Here is an 18,800-nt window from a genome sequence, read left to right as displayed (position 1 = left end):
AGGTTACTGACAAACTGTTACTATAGGGATCCACAAAATATTACTATGTAACTAGAGAAGGTTACTGACAAACTGTTACTATAGGGATCCACAAAATATTACTATGTAACTAGAGAAGGTTACTGACAAACTGTTACTATAGGGATCCACAAAATATTACTATGTAACTAGACAAGGTTACTGACAAACTGTTACTATTACAAAATATTACTATGTAACTAGACAAGGTTACTGACAAACTGTTACTATAGGGATCCACAAAATATTACTATGTAACTAGAGAAGGTTACTGACAAACTGTTACTATAGGGATCCACAAAATATTACTATGTAACTAGAGAAGGTTACTGACAAACTGTTACTATAGGGATCCACAAAATATTACTATGTAACTAGACAAGGTTACTGACAAACTGTTACTATAGGGATCCACAAAATATTACTATGTAACTAGAGAAGGTTACTGACAAACTGTTACTATAGGGATCCACAAAATATTACTATGTAACTAGAGAAGGTTACTGACAAACTGTTACTATAGGGATCCACAAAATATTACTATGTAACTAGACAAGGTTACTGACAAACTGTTACTATAGGGATCCACAAAATATTACTATGTAACTAGAGAAGTTACTATAGTTACTATTACTATGTAACAAAAGGTTACTGTTAATAGGGATCCACAAAATATTACTATGTAACTAGACAAGGTTACTGACAAACTGTTACTATAGGGATCCACAAATATTACTATGTAACTAGACTGACAAGGTACCACAAAATATTACTATGTACAGAAAGGTTACTGACAAACTGTTACTATAGGGATCCACAAAATATTACTATGTAACTAGAGAAGGTTACTGACAAACTGTTACTATAGGGATCCACAAAATATTACTATGTAACTAGAGAAGGTTACTGACAAACTGTTACTATAGGGATCCACAAAATATTACTATGTAACTAGAGAAGGTTACTGACAAACTGTTACTATAGGGATCCACAAAATATTACTATGTAACTAGACAAGGTTACTGACAAACTGTTACTATAGGGATCCACAAAATATTACTATGTAACTAGACAAGGTTACTGACAAACTGTTACTATAGGGATCCACAAAATATTACTATGTAACTAGACAAGGTTACTGACAAACTGTTACTATAGGGATCCACAAAATATTACTATGTAACTAGACTGACAAACTGTTACTATAGGGATCCACAAACTATTAACTAGACAAGGTTACTGACAAACTGTTACTATAGGGATCCACAAAATATTACTATAGTAACTAGTAACTATAGGGATCCACAAAATATTACTAGAACTAGAAGGTTACTGACAAACTGTTACTATAGGGATCCACAAAATATTACTATGTAACTAGAGAAGGTTACTGACAAACTGTTACTATAGGGATCCACAAAATATTACTATGTAACTAGACAAGGTATTGTTACTATGTACAAAATATTACTAACTAGACAAGGTTACTGACAAACTGTTACTATAGGGATCCACAAAATATTACTATGTAACTAGACAAGGTTACTGACAAACTGTTACTATAGGGATCCACAAAATATTACTATGTAACTAGAGAAGGTTACTGACAAACTGTTACTATAGGGATCCACAAAATATTACTATGTAACTAGACAAGGTTACTGACAAACTGTTACTATAGGGATCCACAAAATATTACTATGTAACTAGACAAGGTTACTGACAAACTGTTACTATAGGGATCCACAAAATATTACTATGTAACTAGAGAAGGTTACTGACAAACTGTTACTATAGGGATCCACAAAATATTACTATGTAACTAGACAAGGTTACTGACAAACTGTTACTATAGGGATCCACAAAATATTACTATGTAACTAGACAAGGTTACTGACAAACTGTTACTATAGGGATCCACAAAATATTACTATGTAACTAGAGAAGGTTACTGACAAACTGTTACTATAGGGATCCACAAAATATTACTATGTAACTAGAGAAGGTTACTGACAAACTGTTACTATAGGGATCCACAAAATATTACTATGTAACTAGAGAAGGTTACTGACAAACTGTTACTATAGGGATCCACAAAATATTACTATGTAACTAGACAAGGTTACTGACAAACTGTTACTATAGGGATCCACAAAATATTACTATGTAACTAGACAAGGTTACTGACAAACTGTTACTATAGGGATCCACAAAATATTACTATGTAACTAGACAAGGTTACTGACAAACTGTTACTATTACTATGTAACTAGACAAGGTTACTGACAAACTGTTACTATAGGGATCCACAAAATATTACTATGTAACTAGACAAGGTTACTGACAAACTGTTACTATAGGGATTCACAAAATATTACTATGTAACTAGACAAGGTTACTGACAAACTGTTACTATAGGGATCCACAAAATATTACTATGTAACTAGACAAGGTTACTGACAAACTGTTACTATAGGGATCCACAAAATATTACTATGTAACTAGAGAAGGTTACTGACAAACTGTTACTATAGGGATCCACAAAATATTACTATGTAACTAGAGAAGGTTACTGACAAACTGTTACTATAGGGATCCACAAAATATTACTATGTAACTAGAGAAGGTTACTGACAAACTGTTACTATAGGGATCCACAAAATATTACTATGTAACTCAGAAGGTTACTGACAAACTGTTACTATAGGGATCCACAAAATATTACTATGTAACTAGAGAAGGTTACTGACAAACTGTTACTATAGGGATCAGCAAAATATAAAAATGCCAAGTCAAACGATTACTCCCATAACCGTTATGGGTAGTAAGCATTCCTTCCTATTTACTTTTCATCTGATCCCGTTTACGGTACCATATCTACATGTACATAGTCCTACGAGAAACATCATATAATTGAATAACTGATATATTTCAAGGCGAATATTCCAAATGATTTACCCTAGCTGTGTATAAGGTCCGAGGTCGGTTATCCCTTCATTTTGATGAGCCATTTAGCTGTCAAGCTACCGGTTGATCATGACGAACAGGGAGAGTCTGGCTTCTCAAGGTTAAAATCACTAGAAATTGATGAATTCTCCTGGTAATCATATCGTTCCTGACCAAGACAACGTCTGTCGACTGATGACCGGCTGTATAACTACCGTGATATGCTTTCCATTGTTATAGTGACGAAGTTAAAAACCTCACAAATGTCAAACCTATAAGTAAATAACCACTAAGGCATATTTCAGATTTCATAAATATAATATTTTAGACAATATTAGCATAAATCCGTTTTATCCGGTCTTATTTTCACCATGTCAATTCTCTCCCGACGAAAGAATGTATGATTAGAGAGGAAAGTTATGAAAACGACCGTGTCCATGCTTGCAATTACCCGCGCTTTCGTTACCAAGGAAACCTATTTTAGAGTATACTGTTAGGATTTCTAAAGTCAAATGTCACACCAGTAATAAGAAAAAAATTTAAAGTACGGCAAGTACATTCCATCACTAGACTGATTAATGAATTTTCCAAGGTCTAGAAAAAGTAACAGTTTGCATTTAGGCTTCGAAATGAATATGAATTGTAATCACAGGGGTCTTGATAGAAAAACAATAGAATCGGTCATGTTGACGTCATGTTGATGTTGACGTCATGTTGATGTTGACGTCATGTTGACATATGTTAATTCAATCAGGTTATTATGATTTTTAGTAAGCTCTTCCAGTATATAAACATACAAGGATGCTTTATCTTCAATTATCTCAAACTATCTTAATTAAACAGACACGCAAATATGTTGAAACTATTAATGAAATGTGAATAAACACGTTACTATCACAGTTACGATAATAACGAACATTAGTATAAATATGGCGCGATGACGTCACGACTATTGATCTCACTCAGATGTCGTTCATGTGGACAATACAAACAGCGTACACTCAATACTTAAATGTAGGATTGATTAAAACTTATCATTTTTTGTCTTTTACCTGTTAACTTCTCAAAAAGCATTTAATGTGGACAATTGTTACGACCTTGTTTATATTGTAGTACACGTTATCTTAATATAACGTATTAACAATATTATATATATATATATATATATATATATATATATATATATATATATATTAATCACTTAACATGACAAACAAATATATCATGTCATGTTAAGTGATTAATTCTCTCTGTATATACGATACACAAAGTTTTTATCTTTTTAAATTAATACAAGTAATTTTAGTATAACGTATTAACAATATCCTATATAGGAAGTAAGGCAACACACCCCTACCAATACAGTGATCTATGATACAAACGTACAGATAATCCGTACTTACCATGTCCACTTCCGATATTGTGTCAAAGCTAGCGATGATCAACTCTATTCCAATGTCCAGTCGTTCGCCTATTAAAAAATGAATAGTATGTTAACACATATTGTGTGCATGACGTTAGAACATTTGATTCAAAATCCGTAGCATGTTCTGGAATTTATCTATACTGTACCAGATTGATTCAGTTAGACGATGATATGCTCGTCACTCAACCTTTTTACTAGCAATTTAACCTTTTTACTAGCAAACTAACCTTTTTACTAGGTTATTAACCTTTTTACTAGGTTATCAACCTATTTACTAGGTTGTTAACTTTTTTACTAGCAAGCTAATCTTTTTACTAGCAAGCTAACCTTTTTACTAGCAAACTAACCTTTTTACTAACAAGCTATTCTTTTTACTAGCAAACTAACCTTTTACTAACCAGTTAACCTTTTTACTAGGAAGTTACCATTTTTACTAGGATGTTAACCTTTTTTACTAGGTTGTTAACCTTTTTACTAGCAAGCTAATCTTTTTACTAGCAAGCTAATCTTTTTACTAGCAAGCTAATCTTTTTACTAGCAAACTAACCTTTTACTAACCAGTTAACCTTTTTACTAGGAAGTTACCATTTTTACTAGGATGTTAACCTTTTTTACTAGGTTGTTAACCTTTTTACTAGCAAGCTAATCTTTTTACTAGCAAGCTAACCTTTTTACTAGCAAGCTAACCTTTTTACTAGCAAGCATTATCGCGTTACATGAATTAAACAATAACCAACGACAAATTATATTAATGGAAAAAAAGAAAATACCAACATGTTAAAATCTTTATTCGAGTTTAAAACCGATTCACCGAGGGAAAAGTGAAGGAAGGAAACATGGTAATCACTGTGTAAAGTACAGGTAGGATAAAAACCGATTCACCGAGGGAACAATGAAAAAAGGAAAGCTTAAAACCGATTCACCGAGGGAACAATGAAGAAAGGAAAGCTTAAAACCGATTCACCGAGGGAACAATGAAGAAAGGAAAGCTTAAAACCGATTCACCGAGGGAACAATGAAGAAAGGAAAGCTTAAAACCGATTCACCGAGGGAACAATGAAGAAAGGAAAGCTTAAAACCGATTCACCGAGGGAACAATGAAGAAAGGAAAGCTTAAAACCGATTCACCGAGGGAACAATGAAGAAAGGAAAGCTTAAAACCGATTCACCGAGGGAACAATGAAGAAAGGAAAGCTTAAAACCGATTCACCGAGGGAACAATGAAGAAAGGAAAGCTTAAAACCGATTCACCGAGGGAACAATGAAGAAAGGAAAGCTTAAAACCGATTCACCGAGGGAACAATGAAGAAAGGAAAGCTTAAAACCGATTCACCGAGGGAACAATGAAGAAAGGAAAGCTTAAAACCGATTCACCGAGGGAACAATGAAGAAAGAAAACATGGTAATCACTGTGTACAGTACAGGTAGGATAAGTCAGAAGTGTTGTGGAAGGACAAGCGTCTTCTGTTTCATTGAAGACACCCGCTAGGTGTCTTACGGTAAGTAATGTTTCGTTCCTATACTTGTACCATGTTAATGATAACCAAACAATTGGGTAAATTAACGACCATTAAACACATCTAACTTCACTAGAAAATATCCCTGGAAAGTTTGGTGCTCGTTAGTTGGACTGTTGGTTCCTTTGTTCTATACCATTTTTGCATTTGAGAACGTAATATTGTTTAGTTTGATTGCCCAGGGTTCACATCGTGATTGTTGTCGATGAAGCAACATCCCGCAGTCTTAAGGGTAACGTATGTTAACTTCAATAACATCATGTTTGTCGTCTGAATTGGGATTCATCACTTCCATAAACATGGGATATGTAACCACTACGGCATATATCCAGAAGCAGTGTGAGTTCTTCTTTAATATGATTGATAAGGAAACTTTCCCACTATTCTCCCTATTTTAACAACCTCATTAAATTCCTTTAACATATGAAACTGTATATATCCAAACAAGCGAATTACATGTTTAAGTATAGGTACTCTGGGCATGATATCGTACCATCAACTATTATTGTGGTAAGGTACGTATTCATGTTTATCATCCAAAGTGTCAAATAAACTTGTCAAGTGGCATAAGAAACAATTTTCTCGCTGTCAGTCATCAAGCATGTTTCCTGATTGGCACGTCTATACAGCACTGCGTCTTGGAGGCACACTGAATGGACAAGCGACAGTGTTACTGTCTAGGAGGCACACTGAGGGGGACAAGCGACAGTGTTACTGTCTTGGAAACACGCTGAGGGGGACAAGCGACAGTGTTACTGATATACACCTGCTCATTTACAGAATTACAGATTTATGATGGTTAGTTGTATTTTACAATAGTATTCTAATGTCACGAAAAATGTAATATATTGAAATTAAAGAAACGGCACAGTCCCCGGTGGAACCTCCCTTTAGACAATATCTCGGATATGGTATGATGACTTTTATATAAAATGTGCAGTCGTGCTCATGCGCAGAAGAATCCTTTGATATATGCCTGATCAGTTAGTTTGATCAATGCCAACGTTTTTCCATGATGGATTTCCAAGAAATTGATTAACGTTGGTATGAGGTTTAATGTGTTTTGGTGTCATCCAAGTCGGCCCTCATCCGGGCCTGTACAGAAATAACCCATTAAAAGCTGCTACATTTGCTACGAAACATTATACATCTTCTGGATTTCAATGTCAGTCAGTGTTATTTGTTTTCATTGAAACGATAAAATGGAATTCCCCAAAATCTAATTTCTATTTGAGAGAACAACAGACAGTAATTATATCACGGCTAACTATCAAATATAACGTGGGTTGATCGACAAGGTAAGGCTTACACTGATTTTCCGTGATGAATGATTTATTAAAAAAAAAATGATTCCAGTAGGAACAGTTGATACAAGGAGAATTCAAACACTTACTGATGATGCGTTAAAAAGTTTTATTTATCGAAAGCAATTTAGTTTGTTTCTAGCTGTCATGAGAGAGTTTACGTATGTAATTGTTATTTATAGGAGAGGTGATTAAATATCTGGTGATATGCTTGATAAATGGAATTGAAGGGACTATTTACTTTGTCAGTGAGTAATGTAGTTGTCCGCACTGAGACACCACTATGACTTTTCTACAGATAGTATACCTTTACGTATTCTCGTTTTAACTAAATCATATCGTCATCGTCTAGACAGACTGTGTTGAACCTTAGGTAACATTTTTCAAATGATGCTTGAAGTGGAAACAGCTTTGTACAATAACTGTCGAGAATGGACAGACCGTGTTTCGTTCCAGATAACAATGTTGAAATGGCCATTATTTTTGTTCAGACGTCATTGTGTTATTTACAAGTTTCCATCAGATAACATGTAAAAATTAGAATTGTCTCCTGGTCATTCATGATCACCAGTGATTTACGATATAATGCAAATCTATGAAAACTTTAGGAAGGTATGAATATTGCCCACAAATAATCAACATGAAAGCAAGATGATTTCTTAATACAGAAAAAGAAGATGATAATTTTATATGTCGACCAGAGTTGAGTGAAAAAGCGGGTTCATGTAGGATAACTACAGAAAGAAAGATTGCACTAGATAGAATCCACTGAAAAAACAGGTATTAGTACAAAGAAACGTCGGAATGTAAGGAAAAAACGAGATAATCCATTATAATAGCATGTGTGTTGATACGGACTAAGTCAAGAGAAAAAAAAACCTTTTACCAGAGTTGATATAGGGCTACAAACTACATTGTATGAGAAACCCTATAGATTCCTTGCCTAGACTTTGCTATTGATTCTGAAGCCATACATGAAATTCCAGCGGTGATGTGGAATTAACTGTAAAAGCCAAAGAAACAGTATACATAGAATTCGATAAAACTTGAAAAGACTGGAAAAAAAAATTGTTCCAGACCTTGAACATGATGTATTGCCGTGCAAGGTCAAGGTTGAATGACCTAACATGGCATCTCTAGTCCAAGATGTCGGTTCCCTTTCCTAATGTATACATTTCTGCACTGAGTGTACATCCGGACAGACAGATATACGGATGTCATATGATAATGAATCGAACCAGACAGACGTATTCCTGAATTCTATCTACTTATTTATGATTAATTTGAGCTGTGTGACAGAGTTTGATAACATTTTCCATTAACTGTCTAACATTTTAGTATTTATTGAACCGCCATGTAACCCCTCGGGAATCTCTTCCGTTGACATTAGTGAAGTACAGTACAGAAATCCTTAGTTACTTCCCCGGACGTGTCGCCCTCTTCAAATGTCACAGAAAACTTATTTCAGTCTGGTTTATGTCTTGATTAAACCCCGATTTTATGTGAGACATAAACCGTGGTGTAAGAGATGATAATGGTGTATAGTGACATGTATGGTGTTAGATGTACCGAGCTAACAATGGCTTCCAGACTCTGTATCCCCTCATACAGAATAACGTCGTCACAATTTAAAATACCTCTTATGACGTAAGGCGTTATGTCAATATTTCTGTACTATATTTCCTTGTAAACGAGTAAACGCACTTTATCAAATCATATCTTATTAAACAGTTTCAGATGCATTTACTGTATGGAGCATATTCGCTAATGTCAAGTTATTATGTGTAAACAAACCTGTAGTAGGTATTTGTAAAACCGGCCAAACATGTCCGATAAGTTAAGAAAACTGCCTTATAACGTCCCCCAGTACTGTTAGAATGTCACATCACCAGTTTTGGCAACGTAACACAATTATGGTAATATTCCACAGGCTGTAAATAGTGTCACGTCATTGACTCGAACGATTTGAATATGTCTGACAAGGGTGATATAAACGAAATCATGTCATTTCCCCAACGATACAAGGATCGATTATCTAAAAACTCTTGTTAAATGAAATCATTGATTAAAACCATTGTGCCGTTCCTTCAGATTAAGATTCTACACGTGATCAAGACAAAGCTCGAAACTTCAAAATTTCTTTGGAAAATGGTAATTCAATTTCAAAATTTTCGCAACACTTGAGTGGAAAAAAATTAAGGGAAGAAAGGTCTTACATCGATGGAATCCGATGTCAATGTTAGACAGGCACAGGAGAGTAAGGAAACGAATATGTAACAATAATTATAGCGAAAAATCAATAAACATTAACATAAATAGATTTACGTATAATGAAGGACATGCGTAACACCAGATGTTCTGGGGTATGTGTCTCCTGACTTATTAAACATAGTCATCACATTTGTATTGATGTCAACTTCAATATTTTAAAATCAGAGCATAGTTTTTCATGATAAAGAAAAGTACCATCAAATTGTCCAAAATGTTCATTAACTTACATACATGTATTTCAATAGGTTTTTTTGTTTGTTTTTTTTTAATTCACCTTATACCAAGAAAATCTGAAAGCAACCTTGAAAATGCATGATGAAAGTTCTGTTGTTTAGGGTACGGAAATGCTACAATAATGAAAATTGATAAAAAGATGGCTCTGTAGGTAGTTTGTAAATGTTGTACTTACCCCCAACGTATGATTCATTGGAGGACTAAATTTGACATCGAGGTCTTTGAAATTGCTTTTTGGTTTTAAAGAAGTAAAATAGATCCGTTGTTTATTTACATGATATGCAAATATTGAATTGATCTACGAGGACTGATTGATGATGGCTGACGAAATCAGAGAAAGAGCAGTGATTCAATATTGGCCTAAGAAGGGTATAGTACTTAAGAATATCCATACTGAGATGGTAGAAACACTAGGGAATGGGGGTTGTGGCATTAAAGCGAGCCTTGGGGATGACGCTCGTCCTGGAAGGCATGTCATTATTGCAACCCTAGAGTTGGTCAATAAAGTCTGTGATATCGTTATGACTGATAGACGAGTTACAGAGAGATATGCAGCCAATACAGATGAGATTTCACAGGGACGGGTACACTCCCTTCTTACGGAAGATCTTGCAATGAGAAGACTCTCGGTCCATATGGTATCAAGACTTCTGTCAGTTGATCAGAAGCATACAAATGTGGGTCCATCATTTCACCCAAGAAGCCAAAAAACAGTTTAAAAATGGAAACAGCGTGGTTCTCCCCCGCCAAAGAAGGCTAAGAACTACACCATCAACTGGAAAGGTTATGGCCTCGGTATTCTGGGATACGGATGGTATTCTGATGGTAGATTATTCGCAATAGGGCCAAACAACTAATGACACATATCATGCATCACTTCTTATGTTGTTTAGAGAAAATATCAAACTCAAGCGCCGCGGAAAACTCAGTAACGATATATTAATTAACGAGGACAATGCCCCTGTTCACAAGTCTCTCATTGCCATGGCTGTCATTAACGATTGTGGCTTTGAATTGATGGAAAATCTGCCTTATTCGTCTGATCTCGCTCCACCAGACTTTTATCTGTTTCCAAAATTTAAAAAGGCCGTTTCCGGTACTCTCTTTCGGTCAGATGATGACGTTACAAATGCAGTTAGGTCTCTCTGAATGGTCAAGAAAAATATAATGCAATATGTCTGCTAAAAGTCAATCCCTTAAATATGAGGCACCCAACGTATCAATCAACACTCGTATTTAATCGATTATAAAACGTATAGCCTAGCTTTGTACCTACGTCTTTTACAGAAAATCTGCAACAGGTTAGTTTACAATTCCTTCCAAACAGCCCGTTATATGTTTTTGCTGCTAAATACTTGCACTTGGAACACTGGGGGGAGCGACACAATTGTATAAGTACCTGTTTGTGTTGTATGAATCTTGAAAAGGGTTCAGGACAATAGGTACATGATATGATAAATTAGCGTGGCGACCAGGCATTATTCTGATATAACCATGAGCACATTTCTTGTGATATTTAGTCATTAACAATAATATTCCACATTGAGTTTCTCAGAAAGGTATTGGATTTCGCTTAGTTCCTATTAGGATGTTAGACATTTAAGGTTGTATTAGTGTGAAAGGATTTTTGTTGATATGTGTTTATGTTTAAAAATAATCAGTATGGCAGAACCACCGTGAAGTGTAATATAATTAATTATACAATTAACGAGAACAATACTATGGATCAAACTCTTCAGTAGCTTATCTCTATTTGTTCCTACAACATCGACAACTTCCCATCAAACTGTTTGATAAGCATGATCAACTCAATTTCCCTATTGTAAAATTTCCATTTTCAGATAGCAACATACTAACATCCCCAACCTATGGTGTATATATGTCGCAATTGATTCGATATTCACGGCATGTTCCACTTATCACGATTTTCATGCAAAAATCGTCGACCGACGGATAAACTAGCAACGCATGGTTTCAAAAGATGCAGATCGATCAAAATTTGGGGCAGTTTAGCAGATAGTTATCTCATCGATAAATATGCTATTTTTTCGTGCGATATGAGTCTGGACGTTTTTGATACTCGTTAGATTGTCTGTTGGTTATGTTGTTGTATACTTGTTAATTAAGAACTCGATATTGCTAACTTGGCTTGACCAAGGTTTACGCACGTTTTTCAGGAGTCTTTGTTTTGTTCATATTTGTCCTGGTTTTATTGAGAGTTTGTAATATGGTCATGTTGACATGTTGGTATTTTGTGTTGTTGTTCCTCGGCACTTTAGTCAATTTAATATCAACATTTCCTTAATTCTACAAATGGAACTGATATAGATGCTAAACCAGATGACGACAATTCATTTAGCTGTAAATGAGTTATACCTACCTGTATTGCTTTATCAGGAAAAATCCGGAAATGATATAGAACCATACCAGTAATGAATATTGGATAGAAACATATTGTACATTAACATTAAAGTTCACACCATTTTATCGTCATTAAAGGCTTCATTATACTTCAAACTTGTCCCTTATACGATATAATATTTCTGGTAAGTTGTTTGGCTATATGAACCTTCCAAAGGCTGTGTTAGGTCTGACGATGCCCCGATTTAACGTTGATAATAATTTTGTGCAATTTTACTCACACCAATTAGCATTTTTGAAACTTTTTGGTAAATTAATCGCATTAACGAGATATTGACAATTATCGTCACAGGAGTTTTATCGAAATTTCGTTTATTGTTAGATTTCACCTCTATAGATAGAGATAGAACACTCCTTCACACAACGTTACATGTACTGAAAAATAAACTCTACGCAAATCCCGGAAAGACGCATGATTGGTTCCTTTCAAATATCACTGATCTTATTTGTGTAACAGTAGAAGGCGGTCGTCAATGCTGAAAAACGAACAACAGTTACTGGGCTTCGCGCCAAGCGTTCGAAAAACCAGGTAGAAAACATTAAAAAGTTTAGCAGAAAATACGTCCCCGCGACAAATCTTACATAACATTCAAATGACAGCTGACCATTAATTAAGGATTCTTTCGAAGACACCAGGCAGAACATGGAACAACATTGCAACTCTACTAGAATCTTTGTGTAGTAAACGATCACAAACAACAGCACCTGGACAGATGGGTGAAGTATCCCTCTGACGTGTTTAGCATTTCAAAATGTCATGAAGCTGTTGAACGCTTGCCCGCTACGACAAAAGTAATCACGTTATAGATAACAAACAGTCCTTGAACAAATACACGATTGCTCTATGACCAAGGAAAGACGCAGATTTCACCAGGGCGAGAATTACGGTTATATTGCCACAAGAGACGGCGACGACTGCGATTAGCAAAATCGAGGTTCCTTGCATGATGTCACACGTGTGACACGTCTACCCCTTCAAAAGAATGCAAGTAACGAATGTATCAATTCTGACTGAAACTGAACAGCGATATCAGGGAAGTTATTTATTTAGATGGGTCAACTTCAACTCCACAAGGAAAGCGTATCTAACCTCACCCCTTTACTTGTCGTTTCAATGCGTATTAACTAATGTCTGCCTTCAGAACATGATCTGCCACATTCTTCTACATATAAAACATTCTTAACTTATGATGCAGAAAAAGTAAAATATATTCTGAAACAATATGTCAACATAATCTTAATTGCTCGGCATTGATTCTTTGTCATTTCGACTATGCCAATGATGGTTGGTATGAAGGTTTGTCAAAAAAACTAAAATATAAATTACAGGTAGCTCAAAACAAAGTAATAAGATTTATTTTGAATGTTCAAAATAGGCACAGTATAAGATGCAGTGATTTTTTTGCGTACAAACATGTTAGACATTAATTATAGGGTTAGTCAAATCAGAATGAATCATATGTTTAATGCTTTCCATGAAAAGGCTCCAAACTAAATGTATATTTCCTTTAACAAGAATCCATGTCTACAAAATACTCGATCCTCGGCATATAATTTCAGTCTCCCATCAGTACAAGGTAAAGAATCTACAACATTCTACTTTACAGGCGCAAAAGAATGGAATCCTCTTCCAGATTATATTAAAAGTATACCAAACAAGCTTATGTTTCAACGCTTTTTGGGAAATCCAAGGATATATGTACTTTTGTCTTTATTTACAAATATCACTAGCTGATACATTAAAGATGTAGCAAACAACTTATTCATGATTATGTATAACATGTTATATGTGCCATATATTCATATGTTTTGTATACAAATACGTACATCTTTATCCTGAATAAATAAATTATTATTATAACATTTGCTGGAAGGGCAGTGTAGACACTTTGTACGTGATCGTTGTACATGTCATATGAAAAACCAGTACTTCAATGAATTTGAAGTTTATGTTTTTTTTTTATCTGCTAAGCTGTGTTAAGCTGGAATCAAGACATTTTTAATGCAAGATGTGAGTTGTAAAATGTGAAGCTATCAATGATATGCCCATGTTTTATTTGAATGTTTTACCTAAGTGTCTCGGGTTACATAATGGAATTCGGTTCATCGTGTTTTACCATATTCAATAAAGTTCTCTTATCATAAAGGTGGGTCAATCAAAGTAATACATTAATTAACGTATATATTGTTGTTTATCACAAAGCTTTCTAAACACTCTCAGTCCTAAACATAGACGATATCATTACATTTTACGTAGCTCGTAGACATAAATAAGGACAGTAATTGTCATCTTCAGGGAGGGAGGGAGGGGGTGGGGCTGGTGAGTGAACGGAAGGAAGAAAAAGGTTCACGTACTGCTATATATCCCCACCTCTTTCACAGTAACCATATTCTTTGAACTGGGAACGTTATGGTTCAGATATCGTATTTTCAAAGACAATTGTTCTTTCTGTTCATTTGCTAGATTTGTCTCGTATAGAACATAAATGTTGATCAATGGGTGACACCAATATCTACAACATAGCAAAACGATACTGACTAACAATATGGGTTAAGCACCAATTGGTTGGATCATTGAATCCGGCTCCGGTAGCGATGATACCAAGACATGAATCCCTGTCTTCTGACATTTCTCATCAATTTGATTGAACTGTTGTCGGTCCAAAACATCATTTCTACAATGTGGAAGTTGCCTCTGATCGGAATTTCCATCGCTGGTTTGTGAGACGGAAACCGCTCTGTTTTCAGCCTAAAGGATTGATGATACCATTCTGACCAGCGGAGTAATCCTGATATGGCATATAAAGAAAAGGAAAACAAGGACGGAATTCCAAATGTTGAATTCAGTTGAGATAAATTGGTATGCTGATAGCTCGTTCGGCAGACATTGCTTTGAAGACATTTGGTTCTCGGGGTTGGGAGGGCGGGCATGGTAGACAATAAGCAAGGATTTGGTTGAGAATACGCACGGCCAGTCAATTTATCTGTTTGTGTATAAAACATCAGGAAAATAAAAGTACACTACACAGAAATTTAACTTGTCATGTGCGCAACATTTACAACAAATATGACGAGGAATACAATTTCTAGCTTGATATTAAATCGATCTTTAGGAAAACGAAACGAGGAACACTGTATCGTAAAGATTCCAATCCGACAGGCTCGTCAAAGGCCACAGTATGATGTGGGTGAGATAACTGACACTATGGTTAACACCAGGGGGAGATAACTGATACTATGGTTAAGACAAGGGTGAGATAACTGAAACTATGGTTAAGACAAGAGTGAGATAACTGATACTATGGTTAAGACAAGGATGATATAACTGATAATATGGTTAACACCAGGGGGAGATAACTGATACTATGGTTAAGACAAGGGTGAGATAACTGAAACTATAGTTAACACCAGGGGGAGATAACTGATACTATGGTTAAGACAAGGATGATATAACTGATAATATGGTTAACACCAGGGGGAGATAACTGATACTATGGTTAAGACAAGGATGATATAACTGATACTATGGTTAACACCAGGGGGAGATAACTGATACTATGGTTAAGACAAGGGTGAGATAACTGATACTATGGTTAAGACAAGGATGATATAACTGATACTATGGTTAAGACAAGGATGATATAACTGATACTATGGTTAAGACAAGGGTGAGATGATAACCGATACTAATGTTAAGACAAGGGTGAGATGATAACTGATACTATGGTTAGGGTAAGACAAGGGTGAGATGATACTATGGTTAAGACAAGGGTGAGATAACTGATACTATGGTTAGGGTAAGACAAGGGTGAGATGATAACTGATACTATGGTTAAGACAAGGGTGAGATGATAACTGATACTAATGTTAAGACAAGGGTGAGATGATAACTGATACTATGGTTAAGACAAGGGTGAGATGATAACTGATACTAATGTTAAGACAAGGGTGAGATGATAACTGATACTATGGTTAAGACAAGGGTGAGATGATAACTGATACTATGGTTAAGACAAGGGTGAGATGATAACTGATACTATGGTTAAGACAAGGGTGAGATGATAACTGATACTATGGTTAACATCAGGGTGCGATAACTGACACTATGGTTAAGACAAGGGTGAGATAACTGATACTATGGTTAACACCAGGGGGAGATAACTGATACTAATGTTAAGACAAGGGTGAGATGATAACTGATACTATGGTTACGACAAGGGTGAGATAACTGGCATTATGGTTAAGGCCTGGTCGATGAGATAACGAAGATAGCTGTGTTATTATAGAAAGATTTTGTTTTAGTTTTCGAGTTCGCATTCATTAATCATATTATTCGCTCCTGATTTATGAAGATTTACATGGCGGATGTCGTCAATGAAGAAGAGGACGCTTACTCTTCTGGAACACCCGGTGTTATTCTACTTGATTTTTTTTTCAAGAGTCTTCGTTAAATCTCGTTTGTTCAACTTTGTCCAAATTTTGTTGAATTTGAGTTTGGAGTATGACTGTATTGACATGTTGGTATCTTCTTGTTTCTTGTTTAACACGGTTATATAGTCTGGTATTGCATCACGCAGCCTTGACATTGTTCAATATACGTGATCTGTCTAGGAAATCACAGATGAGGAAATTCAGATACACACTCGTCACATTCTACAATGTTTAAATTACAATAGATACGCGGATTTGTCATATCAGCTTCAATAAACTATGAGAAAATATTTTATTACCTCGACGTTGTACCAAGTAGCCGCAGCCGAGAGAGTACTCAATCTAATGATGGATTTTTGTTTTCACAGAGAAGCATCGATTTCGTGTGAACATTTGTACGAAAGCTGACTCCGCATGCTGGCAGAAGTGTTCTGGCGTAAGTGCCGTATTGACCTACGAAGTCAGCTTTGTTATCAAATTATATATTAAAGATCATATATTGTACAGTTTTCTCTATAAACTACGTTATCATCACCATAAAATCATAGGATGTACCAGGAGTTTCTGCTGGGTTGACTGATAGATATCATCCTGGTCAGACTCAGGATGTGTTTCAGAAGCTGAGAAGACACAATAAATAAAAAATAAAACATATACAAGAAATTTAAGTCTCATGAAAATTACAGATATCTACAAGTAAACAAGCACCGAGAAGACAACGCGAGCGGAAAAGGCACAAAAAGAAAACAGAACCTTCGGGAAAGTATCCAAGACGACATGTAAACGACCAGAACTACGGAATCACGAAAACAACAGAGAGCAATACAAACTCACGCACAAAAGCCTAGGTAACACGACAAGAAGATCGAGATTACATGAATACATAAGCAGGCATTGTGACAACAACAAGACCCGAAGTGATATGGCAACAAGATCCGAGGCTACATGGAAACAACTACACTTGCGGATGTACGGAAACAGGAGAAGGCGATACGAAAACGGACAAAAACCGGAAAGACACTAAGGCAATAAAAAGATATGATTACGAGAACCAAGAAGGCTAAAAAAAAAAAAAAAAAAAATCGGATGTGTAGAAAAATAGCGCAGAAGATATAACACAAAAAGAACCTTGGAGGAAAAAAACCGAGGAGACACGAAAACAATAAGCAGAGACATATACGCAACAAATCTGCGGTGACACGAACACAACAAAAACAAGAGACGCGAAAACAACCTAAGTAAATTAAATTTACAAAAAAAATTCTGAGAACATACAACAAAATTCAAGAACTTGACAAACACAGAAATGAAACCCGATTGGTCATTAAAGCAACAAGAACAGGAAAGGAGAAAAAACTAGAACAGACAGTGAAAACAAAATAGTATCCGACAAAGTGAATATCCTGTCCGAGAAAATAAGTAAACAAGAACCAAGTAGACTTAAAAAAGCAACAACCGACAAGATGAAAATACGATCCTAGATTTAAAATAGCAACAACAACCGACAAGATGAAAATACGATCCCAGACTTAAAACAGCAACAACAACCGACAAGATGAAAATACGATCCTAGACTTAAAACAGCAACAACAACCGACAAGACGAAAATACGATCCTTGACTTAAAACAGCAACAACCGACAAGATGAAAATACGATCCCAGACTTAAAACAGCAACAACAACCGACAAGATGAAAATACGATCCTAGACTTAAAACAGCAACAACAACCGACAAGATGAAAATACGATCCTAGACTTAGAACAGCAACAACAACCGACAAGACGAAAATACGATCCTTGACTTAAAACAGCAACAACCGACAAGATGAAAATACGATCCCAGACTTAAAACAGCAACAGCCGACAAGATGAAAATACGATCCCAGACTTAAAACAACAACAACAACCGACAAGATGAAAATAGAGAGAAATAGTCAACATTGTGAGACAGCAGCAAAATGACCATGTTTCTTTGTGTGTTTTTTTTAATTTGAAGAATGATGCATTCTAGTCCGTTGTAATACTTCCTATAACACTTGACAATTGTTGTTGTCGATGGAGGTTGTCATGACATTTTTTGTTTTCATCCATCATCATTTCGCCAATGATCGATATTCAAGTTTCAAAGGACATTACTTCCAATGATTTTATCGGTTGTATTCATTCCCGTAATGATGACATGTAGCTCTGGAACAACCAGGCCTTCTTAAAAATATCTCAGATTCTATAAAA

At 35.5% G+C, this 18,800-nt stretch overlaps 1 protein-coding gene across 1 annotated transcript in view; it reads right to left on the bottom strand.

Moving 5' to 3' along the window:
* Positions 1–18,800, bottom strand: part of LOC132553119 (gamma-aminobutyric acid receptor subunit beta-like) — an 88,623-nt gene that overhangs the window by 56,026 nt on the left and 13,797 nt on the right. The window contains exon 3 of the mRNA XM_060217331.1: positions 4,368–4,435. Coding sequence (XP_060073314.1) covers positions 4,368–4,435 — 68 coding nt within the window. The remainder of the gene's footprint in view (positions 1–4,367; positions 4,436–18,800) is intronic.

Source organism: Ylistrum balloti, unplaced genomic scaffold, assembly GCF_031769215.1.
Source record: "Ylistrum balloti isolate Yb309-2 unplaced genomic scaffold, AGI_CSIRO_Ybal_v1 Utg370298, whole genome shotgun sequence".
Lineage (NCBI taxonomy): Eukaryota > Metazoa > Mollusca > Bivalvia > Pectinida > Pectinidae > Ylistrum > Ylistrum balloti.
This window is presented reverse-complemented; position numbering and strand designations above follow the sequence as displayed.